Genomic DNA, 12,500 nt, shown 5'->3' on the forward strand with positions numbered 1-12,500 from the left:
CATCGGAAGTTCTTTTGTTCTTTTGGATTTATCCATGAAAATAACCCCAGGGCACTTTCGGTCTAGGGAAAGCAGGATACACACAAAAACGTCCATGCCTATTGCCCGTGGGTAAACGCTATTTACCCATGTGTAACAGGGCTGGTATAGTCACAACTGATGAAAGGGTCTCAATTGTCCGCTTAAGCCTGGTTTTCACTAGTGACGCAAGCCAAAGCGCAAGCATAAGCAGCTCATGCTAATGAAAACGAACGTCGACATAAGCATCAAAATTAACCACAGCAACCGCCATTTTGTTCAAATGCTCAGATCTAAGAGGAATCCGGAACGAGTGCTTTAATTGGCCAGACGTAGCAAATTTCCTTGTGCTTATGCTGCGTTTCGTTTTCACACAACGCAAGCGAACACAAGCATAAGCGCAATCACATGGAAAAGGAAAACGTTTTGATCCTTGTGCTTGTACTTATGCTTTTCTCAACCTCGTTTTCACGGTGAAATAAGCGCTCTTATGCTTGCGCTTGCTTTTGCGTTGCTAGCAAAACCAGGCTTTACGCTGTTCTTAAAACCACAAATTTGGTGATTTCATGTTATGCAGAGGACGATTATTTTTCCTCTTTTAACCAATCAAATATTCTTGTTTTGTGGCGTTTTCGTAGCCGTATTTGTCGTCGTTTCTTAAGCTCCTTAATATCACTTTTAACCTGGAAAAGGGCGGTAGTGGGGAACTGAGACGGGGGACGTAGGGGAAATCGAGGGGGGAGGGGGTGCCTCAGCAAGTGTCACTAAAACACAATCAATGCATTTAAAAGATAAGAAATGCTGTTTAATGATGCTATACGATACACTCTGTACATATGCCATGGTGCTTGCTATAAAGCGAAGCTTTCACCGGTGGCAGTTTTTACGTTTAAATGCAATTTCCCTTCGATAAATCGGAAAATAAAATGACATTATTTCATTCAAAATTCTTCTAACTGGTCACTCTTGCTTTGTACACCTCATTTACTCTAAAATCAGGTCTGATTGGTCAGGAAGGACCATGTTAAAAATGTATCTCCTAAGTAATTTTCTTGAGATCAAAAGTTTAAAAAGTCAAATAAATGTCGATACTAGCTAGGGGGTTTTAATATCTTCATATATCAGTCATCCCATACCAGGCATCAAGTAAGCGAGATTATCCTGTGTTTCCTCCTGATAAAACAAAACAAAGGAAATAAAGATTAGCTTTTCAATGTAAAATTTAGCGCCGTGCCCACCAAAGTTTTGTTATCCTCTCCTTTTGCTCGTGCTTATTTTATACGTAGGAACACACGAAAAGTAGGAATAAGCGAAAACAGGAGTAATTAAGTAGCTCAGTCATACGGCGCCAACTTATAAAGCGTCTTCTTTGACGTTACTGCGCGGCCTGCATAAACCTCTTTCAATGTGCTGTTCCGCGTGTGGGAAAGTTGTTGGCTTGCGTTTTTGTTAACAATAGTCCGTTTCGTACAAATGCTATTGAGTCTTAAGACCCTTATAACAAGGCGGGTTTTAGCTTGGGAAGAAATTCTGGACCAACCACCCAGCTTAAAAATTGTAACAGAAACAGGCTGAATTGCCGCCGGGTGCGAAATGTCAACTCAGGAAGAGACATCTGCCAGGATGCGAAAACAAAATCAGTGCGCAAGTTCAAGTTCCTCTCTTCTATCTGTGTTTTAGCCCAGACTAAAATAAAAGTTAGCAAATCATATGGCATTTCACCTTGAGCTGGACTGAAGAATTTCGGCCATATAATTCCCAATTTTACGATGCTTATGTTTTCAGACAAGATCATTAATGGTCGAGCGCGCGTCATGCAAGTTTATCCAATGACAGTACGTGAAGGTGCCACTTAAAGGGATGCTAAACACACCCGCCTGGTATGTTGGCTACGCCATGCTGATGAAGCCCAAAAGGCCGAAACAGCTGTCCATGGCTGCTAATTGACCGGGTGAAATGGTTGTGCGCATGCGTGATGTGTTAGCCACACCGGGTTGGTGTTAGCGTGTGTCATCTTGCTTTTATTGTTGTTCACAAAAGAAAGACTCCGTGTCATTCAAGCGGTAGCCTGTGCAGCAAGCGTTCCTGTTCGACAGAAGAGCTTCGAAACGAGTTTCCGCAAACTGGCCGCGCGAAAGTTGGGGCAAGAGACTGAGGGAACGCAGCAAGAAGACCCCCTAGTTTTGAAAAACCCATTCGCCCACGAACGGTGGCTTCTGATTGGTGTGGCACAGTCACAATGATTGACAGGTGACAAATTTTCGAGCAAAAGGTCTTTTGTTAGTTCTAGCGTGACAAAGACAGTGGCGGAAGATGTGGAAGGTTTTGAATCGTGTGTTGAAGATGAGAGAATCGGGTCTCGGTTTTACGTTGAAAAGGGAGCAAGAACTGTCAATGCGTCATCTCTTTCAGTAACTGTATAGATGTAATGGCCGTTTTGCCAACAGGATTCCGAAAAAAGCATAATTTTTCAGATGTTTGTCATGATGTGCAGAGTTCGAAATAAAAGAAAACGAAGAACAGGCTTCTCGAGTGTCATCGCGATTACTCCATTTCAAGTATCATACGCGATCGAGTAAGTCACTTAAGTCACGTAAGTCACGTAAGTCAAGTAAGTCACGGTGGTTGAAGTAAATTCTATGGGAATGACAGTCTGTGATTTAAATGAAAATCTGGGCTGCTTGGACGATATCTATCAACGGAAATTCAATATTATTTACGCGTCGCTGAAGCCGTTATGGACAATTAGCGTTTCCACAATTCACTAAAAGCAAAAGATTCGTTATCATGAAGTAACCCAAAACTCTTGATTTGGGTAACCTTTGGCCTAAAAACCAACTTTTAGGCCCAGTTGGGCCTAGGGTTAGCCAAATTGAGGGCTTTGGGCTAGGGTTAGGGTTAGCGTTGGTTGTTTACCATTTACCACAAAAATCCGGAAATTTCGGTTGGAATGTAAATGGTAAGCCTATTTTGGTCTTCTTAAACGGAAAATTTCCGGAGAAAACGGGATTTCTTGAAAGGTAGTCCAAAATTCCCAAACGGAATTTCCAAACGGATTACGTGTTTAGCATTTGCATACTCCCATGATTTTGCCTCCCTCCAGACTCTCTCGGTAACCTTGAACGGTGTTTGTAAAAGGTACACGCCGATGCCAACTAAATTTCCCATTCGGGATATTTTTGCTTACCATTTGAACAAACCTTGTACCAACTGGTTTCTGCTTGTAAATGGTAAACAACTACTTGTATCTTACGAAAAAGGAGAGAAGAAAGAGATGTCCCTTTAGAAGCACCGTAAATGAAAGGTTCTTAATAGTTGTCTTATGCTGTTGTTAAAACCACAAATTTGGTGATTTCACGTTGTTGTTTATGCAGAGGATCACCAAAATACGAGATAAAATGCGTGCAGCACGTGCAGCACGAATATTTTTCTTATTTTAACCAATCAAATATTCGTGTTTTGTGGCGTTTTCGTAGCCGTAGCCGTCGTCGTTTCTTAAACTCCTTAACATTACTTTTAACCTGGAAAAGGACGGGCTTGGGGAAATGGAACGGGGGACGTAGGAGAAATCGCGGGGAGGGGAGGGGGTGCCTCATTAAGTGTCACTGAAACAAAACCAATGCATACAAAAGATAAGCAATGCTGTTTAATGATGGTATGCGATACACTCTGTACATATGCCATGGTGCTTGCTATAAAGCGAAGCCTTCACCAATAGTAGTTTTTACGTTTAACTGCAATTTCCCTTGGATAAATCGGAAAATAAAAACACCTAAAATGACATTATTTCATTCAAAATTCTTTTAATTGGTGCCTCTTGTTTTGCACATCTCATTCACTCTAAAATCAGATCCGATTTGTCAGAAAGGACCAGGTTAAAATTGTATCTCCTAAGTAGTTTTCTTGAGATCAAAAGTTTAAAAAGTCAAATGCTGTCGATACCACGTGGTTTTAAGATCTCAAGTAACATATGTATTATATATCTGTTATCCCAGACCAGGCATCAAGTAAGCAAGATTATTCAGTGTCTCTTCCTGATAAAACAAATACAAGGAAATAATGGTTAGCCTTTCAATGTAAAATTTAGCGCAGTGCCCACCAAATATTTTTTTTCCCGTCGTTTCGCTCGTGTTTATTTTATACGTAGGAAAAGCCGTAAAGTAGGCATAAGCGAAAACAGGAATAATAAAGTAGCTCAGTCATACGGCGCCAACTTATAAAGCGTCTTCTCTGACGTTACTGTGCGGCCTTCAAAAACCTCTTTCGATGTGCTTGTTTCGTGTGAGGGAAAGTTATTGGCTTGCGTTTTTGTTAACACTAATCCGTTTCGTATAAATGCGATTGAGTCTCAAGGCCCTTTTAACGAGGCGAGTGTTAGCTTGGGAAGAAATTCCGGACCAACCACCCCGCTTAAAAATTGTTACAGAAACAGGCTGGATAACTGCCCGGGGGGGGGAGGGAGTGGGGGAGAAATGTCAACTCAGGAAGAGACATCTGCCAGGATGCGAAAGCAAAATCAGTGCGCAATTGCAAGTTCAAGTTCCTCTTTTCTGTGTCTTAGCCCAGACTGAAAAGAAAGTTCAGCTTGAGCTGGAGTTAAGAATTTCCGCCATGTAATCCTGCGTGGACCCCTATTTTCACAATGCTCATGTTTTCAGACAAGATCATTAACTTGCGTCATGCAAGTTTGTCTAATGACATCCCAAATCAAAACACGTACGTACGTGCTTTCATTGGTCCCTACTAAAATCCCCAGGGAATCTTACATTACACTTACGTTACACTTTTCACAGCAAGAACGAGAATTTTTGCTGCCTGCTGCAATACTTCGCGCGGCATTAAACTGGCCGCCTCGCAAGCCTCGCGTCTGCGCTTGGATTGCTCGTTAGCAATAACCAATATGTTAAGAGAAGTGTCTATGCCAATGCCTTTAGCAGAGAGAAAGAAATGTTTTGATGGAGCCGAAGTAAACTCCAGATGTTTCCACTGGTTTTCGGCCGCCATGTTGGTGTCCCCATGCATGGAGTCTCCATACTGATACATACTAAACACTATAAATTTGAGTTGTACCCTTCGTCGAATAACTGGAGTTTGGAATATCGCACAACCCTAAAACTTTGACACGCTGATTATTTATTACCCTTCTACAATATCTCAGTTTCTTGATTTAATTTATTGAACGGTAAGCGATTTTATTTTTTCTTTACCTAACGTGAAAACCAAGAACTGAGCGAACTCTTTCAACTATTTCAAGTTTTTCCCTTTGCGCGGAACTATTTGCTTTACATGAAACATTGATTTACACGCATTTTCCCGCGTTTTGTTTTCAACATATTGTTCATACAGACGTCGTAGAGACTCTTTTGAACGGTCACAAGCAGTCTTAACTGATGATTCTCAAACGATGCCTTCCTCACTCCTCAGAATCTAAGCAAAGCATCAGAACTATTGCGTCCTTCCACAATGATGGTTTAGGAAAAACACCGAGTGGGAGAATAAGTAACAGAGGGCCGTCATTTAGTTCCATCGCTATAATCGGAAAATGTCGTTCCATTTTCAGCGGTTCGTCCTACCGGTTTCTGGTTGGTTGGTTTGGCTTAATGGTAAGCACCCTGAGTTCTCAGGAAAACCAAAATTTCAGCTATTAAAATGGGTGTTAGTTCGTGATGAAGTGCATTAGAATGTCACAAAAAGAGACTCCGTGTCAATCACACACAGTCCCGGGATTTAAGTGACGTCACTATTTCACACGCCCTCATTTTTGCGTTTCTTGGCTTCATCATGGATGTTCAACAGCTTTTCAAGAATCTTAAAAAGGAAGCAGAATGCCCATTGTGCATAGAGACTGTCAAAAATCCCAAGACATTACCATGTCTTCACTCATTCTGCCTGGAGTGTCTCGACAGACATGCAAACTTCGCAAGGAGACAGCTAAAAGCGACAATCAAATGTCCGGTTTGCCAGACTTCATTCCAAATTCCCGAAACAGACACCTTCGAGAATTTGCCGTCATCGTTTCATCTCAACCGATTGGTGGATGTTCTGGTTCTAGAAGATTGCAGCGTACAGTCTCATAGATGCAGCAGTTGTGACGAGAACAACACCGCAACATGTTACTGTTTCGTGTGCCAGGATTTTCTGTGCGCATCTTGTTTTGAAGCTCACCAACGCTTGAAGGCCACAAGGGGTCATCGCAATGTTTTGATCGACAAACTGCAAGCGCAAGATGTGCAAGAGTTGATCCACAGACCCGTGATGTGTTCACAGCAATATCATGAAGATCAACCCCTCGAATTTTACTGCGAAGACTGTAAAGTTCTGATTTGCCACAAATGTACTGTAGTGAGTCATGATCGACACTCTAAGACAGACACTCAGAAAGCTGCACAAGAACAAAAGAACCAAATGGCCGACGCTGTGGCCAAAGTGAAAGCGGAAATTGTCAGATATGAGAATGAAATTAAGAAACAAATTGACCTTAGAAACAAAAACAAAGTTGAAATTTTGAACGAGGAAAAGAAAATGACAGACACTGTGGAAAAATTGATTCGTGATTTGCGAGAACACGAGAGGAAAATGAAGGACAAGTTTCGTGAAATTTATGAAGCGGAACAAAAACATCACGCAACGCAAGTGGAAAACTTCGAGCTGGTTGCCACCCAGCTGAAAAGCTGCTTCGAACGCTGTCAGAGTATCTTGGATAGAAACTTCAGCGTCGAAATTCTACAAACAAATCACGCCATCCTCGGACGTTGTAATGAACTGTTAAATGTAAGAAAACCCGATCTTTACATGTCGCCACATGTACATTACTTGGTGGAAAAGAAATTGGATCTTATGGATCGAGTTGTTGTCACGAAGACTGATCCCTCAAAGTGCTTAGCTGAAGGTCAAGACAGCAAGGAAGTAAAAGAAAGGAAGGAGACATATTTCGTCATTGTTACAAAGGATTCAGATGGATTTCAATGTTATCGACAAGGTGATAAAATCAAAGTCGACATATTGACTCCAGAAGGTGATCAACTAAAAACAGACATTAAAGACACCAAAGACGGCAAATACACAGTGACATACACACCACAGTGTGCCGGACAACACAGAGTAGAGATCCTTGTGAATGGACAGCCGCTGACTGGTAGTCCTTGGATTGTGCAGGTTCATCAGCATCAATATCAATTTGCCTTTCAGTTTGGTTCAGAAGGGAAGGAACGAGGAGGATTTGGTGGCATTAACGATATTGATGTGAGTGATAAAACTGGAACGATTGCTGTTGCAGAATACGGGAATGAAAGAATTCAACTGTTTCGCTCTGAAGGAAAGTTTCGAAGGGAGATAAGACTTGATGATGCACCTTTGTTTGTGGCATTCACAGACTCTGGCGACCTGCTGACTTTAGTTCAGGAAAGCGACGATAAGCTTCATCAAGAGCCATACTCTTGGCTTCATCTGTTCAATGAGGAGGGTCACTTCATCAAGTACATCAATGATGATCATCTTGATAAACCACGTCGCCTTTCCATAGCGAGTGATGGTCGTATAATCATAACTCACTATGGGGACAAGAAAATCAAGGTCCTCTCCCCAGACGGGAATGACTTGCTCCAGTCCTTCAGTGCCCCAGACTGTGATGATATCCCCGAATGCGCTATTTATCACCAGGACAAATTCTTTGTTTCTTATTACTATGCTGGTTGTGTCAAGGTATTTGACAAAAGAGGAGTGTATTTACACGACATTGGCTGTAAGGGGTCCAATGATGGTCAGTTTGATGGTCCTGATGGACTCGTTATTGACAAGTACAACCGACTCATTGTGTGTGATGCACGTAACCAAAGGCTGCAACTCTTCACCCTGAGCGGCAAGTTTTTGAGTAAAATTGATGAACAGTACTTTAAAAATGGCTTTCAGCCTTCTCACGTTGCTATAAACAGTGGTGGCAGTCTCATAGTTGCCGACTCATACAACGGACTCATTTCTGTTTTCCATTAAGATGTGATATATTTTTGGCTTATTATCATAAGGCTAACGTTTTGTAATCAGTCAGCCGATTATAAAGTAATGAATATTGAAAGTGCATTGCATAAGCTCTAATAAGCTCCGAGGAATGATGCTTTAAAAATTCGAATTTTTACAAAGAATATTATAATGGGATCAGTAGCGCCTTTGTCACTGAAGAATTTATCAGTTTTTGATGGCTAATAACTGGCTCGTTATCAAAGCTAAAAGGCTTAAAATTGGAGGGTTAACTAAAGTTTAACGAGTTCTTTTATCGTTTGAAGTCAATTTTTAAATAGCATGATTGATGCCATCTGTGCAAACTCATACGTTGATGACACAAAATGTAAAGAAAGCCAAGATTCCCTTATACCTTTCCGATGAAAAGAGCTACGCACTAGAATCTGCAACTACCCTGTCGGAAAGCAAGAGAAAAACGGGGAAAAGTCTACTGAGAAAAAAACATTTTTAGTTTCAAATGAATAATTTTGGAGGTATTTTGTTTTGTTATCTTTTCTGTGTATTAAGTGTTTACAGAAACCCATAAGGGTCAAGTGGTTTCGTGTCTTCTTACACGGAAATCACTTGGTCACCATACTCAACTGGTTCGTTTGGCAAGGTTTTGCTCAAGGAGAGAAGTCTCAATCACAGCACAAAATGTACAGGAAATCGTTCGGAATATCGGCGGGAAAATACGCTGGACCTTTCGCAGGTATTGTAACAGTAGCGTATTTCCAAGAGTGCGAGATTTGTTTAAAGATGTCCTCCCCGATTCACCTAAAATAGCAGTGATTAATTTATATTTAGACAAAGAAAAAGTAGCACAATATTTCAGTTTAGGGAAACAAAATAGAAGTGCAAAAAATCAACCATTATTAAATGATTTGATGTACTATTTGATATTTCCCACAGAAAGAAGGAAACAGCATATTCTTTCTATAGTACAAGTACGTACCTAGACACAGTTGAACAACAATAATAATTATCATTATTGTTGTTCAACTGTGTCAAGCGGCTTGGGTTTTGAAATCAGCATAAATATCATACTCAGGCAAAATGCAAAATGTCACTGCAGCATTAATCAAGATAGACAAATCTTTGAAGAGGTAAAAGAGCACTGTACAGAATGACAGAAATGTGGTCACAGAGAAAAAGATAAATTATTTTCTCAGTTTAAGGAAGCTTGAAAAGATTTTCCACTCTTAATAGTCGTGTGTCCTATGGAAAAAGATTACTCCAATCCTTACAAAAGGGCAACAGGTTCATACCTGTGTAGTACTATTGTGAGGTAACGTTTTAAAGGGTGTTTGCCGGTTCCCAACTATTGGTATGTTAAATGGTACAGTGCTGCTCAAAGACATTCTAAAACTTCGTTTTTGAAAAGTATATCGAAAAACAATTCAGTGAGTAGTATTTTGTTTTTTTAGATTTCGGATCCATATCATAATTCTCTGACCTAGTACAGGATGTGAGAAAGAACTATAAACTGAAGTAGAGTTTAAAATATTTATGAAAAAGCTGAAAGATGAAAAAACTCCACTACATATATATATATTTAACGCTTTTCACTTGTTTCCCAACAAATCAGGTAGGGACACTGGACGAACTTTTGAGATAAACCTGACCAAATCTAACAAACTCTATTTCCAGTTGTATTAATCTTGATTCATTATCTTCTGGAGCGGCTCAGGTGGCATGTGTGGCATTAAGCTGGAGCGCTCAGTTGAACACCTGTTCTAGGCCTCCTAGAGAATAAGCATATGGCAGCTTTTGTAATTTAAGTTAAACGAGAAGCTCCGAAAAGCTTACACTGGGTTGCCTGTGGTACGCGTTACACAAAGAACTGCAGCGTTCCAGTTAATTTTTTCAAGTGGGGCGTCATTAAGACCATTTGAGGGGTCACCCACATGTCGCGCTAGCAGAGGCCCTTTGGCTCACATGTTTAATTATTGTGTAATGTCCTGTCCCATTTTAAGGTCTTTTAGTCTTTTAAGCTTTCATAATAAATTCAGTTTAAAGATAACAAAACACGCTCTTGAGTAAAATTCACTCGTTTCTTCTTTAAATAAATAGTCGGCAAAAAACTAACTGCAAATTGCTCTGACGGACGTTTTCCAGCATGTCTAGCAGTTGGACTAAGCAAACGTTTATTGCACATACAAGAAAGGACTAAAGGTGTTGTTACCGCTTCATAATGTGACGGTCTAATCTGATGCCAGGTCAAAACATTATTTGGCTTTGCGTTTGCACCAGAAAAAGGCAAGCCAAGAGACAGATGAAGAAAAAAAATAACATAGTGTTTATATTTAACTATGAATCGAATACTCATTGAAAGATCTTAAAAACACGAACATTTTTGCAGTCTCTAACGTTTTGTCAAAAGGAAGAAATTGATCACATGCTAGGCAACCGTAAAGGTGCACGTGATCACCCTCTGTCAACTGAATGAACTACGGGAAAGAATGTTTCAGAGTAGGACAACGTACGTTTTAGCGAAGAAACTTCCGTCGTTAGTTAATTTTGTTGTAATATTTAACTGAATATTTAGATTTCTTCTGTCGGGTCAGGAAGCCTTCTTTGTCGGGTTCCTGAGAAACGTATCTATTTTGACTTCAGGGTGAACTATTTACACAATCGAGAGGTTGAGTAGTAGCCTGCGAACGCAGACGTATTTCCGGCGGTCGTTTCTCTCCCCCGAAAAGTAGCTACTTTTCGTAATTGAAAATCTAAACATCTATGAGATACAAAAACAGACTTGCGAATTACCGCAAATCACAATGCTGACAAGCACAAAAGCGAAGAAATGGTTAAGTAAATATAATATTTGGGTCAGAGTACTAAAAAAGGGATATATTGTCACGCAAATTATGTAATTTCATGACACTCAAAATTCGCAAGAAGCGCGAGTTTCATGTGCACAATCTTCGCACTAGCAAGTCGCAGCAATAAAATTGGATTAACCAGGAAGTTAAAAGAATATTGTTGGCTTCCCAAATAAATTTCATCTTGCACTACAATGATAAAATCATTTGTCAGAGAAATAAAACTCCTTTCTCGTGTATCACATTTCAACGCACGTATGCAAATTTCTTAACTCATTTTCAACGCGATTCCCGGGAAAAATACATAGTAATAGCAGAAATATTATTTCTCGTCAAGTGTTGCATCTTTTATGTTCAAATAACAGCTAAAAATAAAGATTTTTTAACGATCTATCCGTCGGCTTCCTGGGAGCATACTCTCTAGAGAGTAAAGGAACTTCCGACGTTAAATAAGGTGTACCTTTACCTTTACCTGGATATTTTTTTCATAATTTAATATTATCTGTCAAAATTTGCAAAACAGTCAAATCATAAAAATAGCACCGCACGGGACAAATTTAGTCGCATTACCTCTTCGTCGAATTCTAATGCTTAACACAGGAATTTTTAGCTATCGTGAAAATCTTTCTATATTTGTTAGCAATCATCCTTTCAAATTTCAGAGAAAGCGACCAGTCTGCGAATATTTTACGAGTTTCTTTCAATGGGATGTCAAAAGGCGAAGTGGATGTTATTTGCATAATCGGGCAAGTTGCGCGTGTGACCCGTTATAAATCTTTTTTCACAAAATGTTCCCGAATCGTCAAGTATCACCAGAGAAGAAACGAAAATCATTCTAAAAGCTTATTTTACGCAAAAAGTAGGTTCTGGAGGTAATTTTGAGTGTGGAAATCAAGTTTACAGCAGATGACAAATACAAACTTACGAGCCATGGTATATTCAATTAAGTTAACACAACAGAAAGGAGTCGCTTACCTTATATTTTGACACGAAAATGCTTTACTATTGCCATAAAAACTATCCAGTTAAGCTCGCATATTACACATGATGAATTCATAAAAGCCACCATTTTCCAGCGAAATGCTTTTTGAAACAAACAACATATGTGCTATAAGAGGCAAAAAACCCTTCCTATTTCATTTAATACGTGCGTGAAGACAAGAAAAATCAATCGTGTCAAATTACACTCCGTGTCAAAAACGCAACACGGTAAATAAATTTCCCACGAGTGTTTAGCATCAAACCCTTCACTGAAAAACCCTTTACTTGAATTATCAAGCAAAAAATGGGCAACAAGCTTTCTTTCAAATAATTTTTGACTAACAGGAATTTGTGAAATTTCCAATTGTTAGCAGAAGACTGTGCAGAATTGAGTACAGATTCAAGTCTCTGTTTTGTTAAACCCATAAGTTACTAGAGAATTTTCCATTTGATTTCAGCGTTGTACAAAACACCACCCTCTTACAATATTAGAACTACATCTCACAGTTGATTACGGCTCGACGGGCGACAGACTGTTGTCGAAGTCCATTACTCGTCGCTTTTAAGATTCCAGATTTTTTTTTCAGCGTCTTTCTTGTTCAGTATCCAATTGACTTTCCATTATTAAGCTCCATAAGGGTATATTTTGCTTAAAAATCCACTAAAACGCCATTCGCGTTACAT

General features: G+C 39.8%; 1 protein-coding gene across 1 annotated transcript; it reads left to right on the plus strand.

Annotated features, from left to right (window-relative positions):
* Nucleotides 1-5,781: 5,781 nt before the first annotated feature.
* LOC138023548 (E3 ubiquitin-protein ligase TRIM71-like) lies at nt 5,782-8,508 on the plus strand. The gene has a single exon (XM_068870550.1). The coding sequence runs from the start codon at nt 5,800-5,802 to the stop codon at nt 8,005-8,007; it is 2,208 nt and encodes a 735-aa protein (XP_068726651.1). The 5' UTR covers nt 5,782-5,799; the 3' UTR covers nt 8,008-8,508.
* Nucleotides 8,509-12,500: the final 3,992 nt, after the last annotated feature.

The sequence above is a fragment of the Montipora capricornis genome, chromosome 11 (assembly GCF_036669925.1).
Source record: "Montipora capricornis isolate CH-2021 chromosome 11, ASM3666992v2, whole genome shotgun sequence".
NCBI lineage: Eukaryota > Metazoa > Cnidaria > Anthozoa > Scleractinia > Acroporidae > Montipora > Montipora capricornis.

Excerpts from the sequence above, each read along its gene's own strand:
- LOC138023548 (XM_068870550.1), top strand. The coding sequence starts at position 5,800 with ATGGATGTTCAACAGCTTTTCAAGAATCTTAAAAAGGAAGCAGAATGC.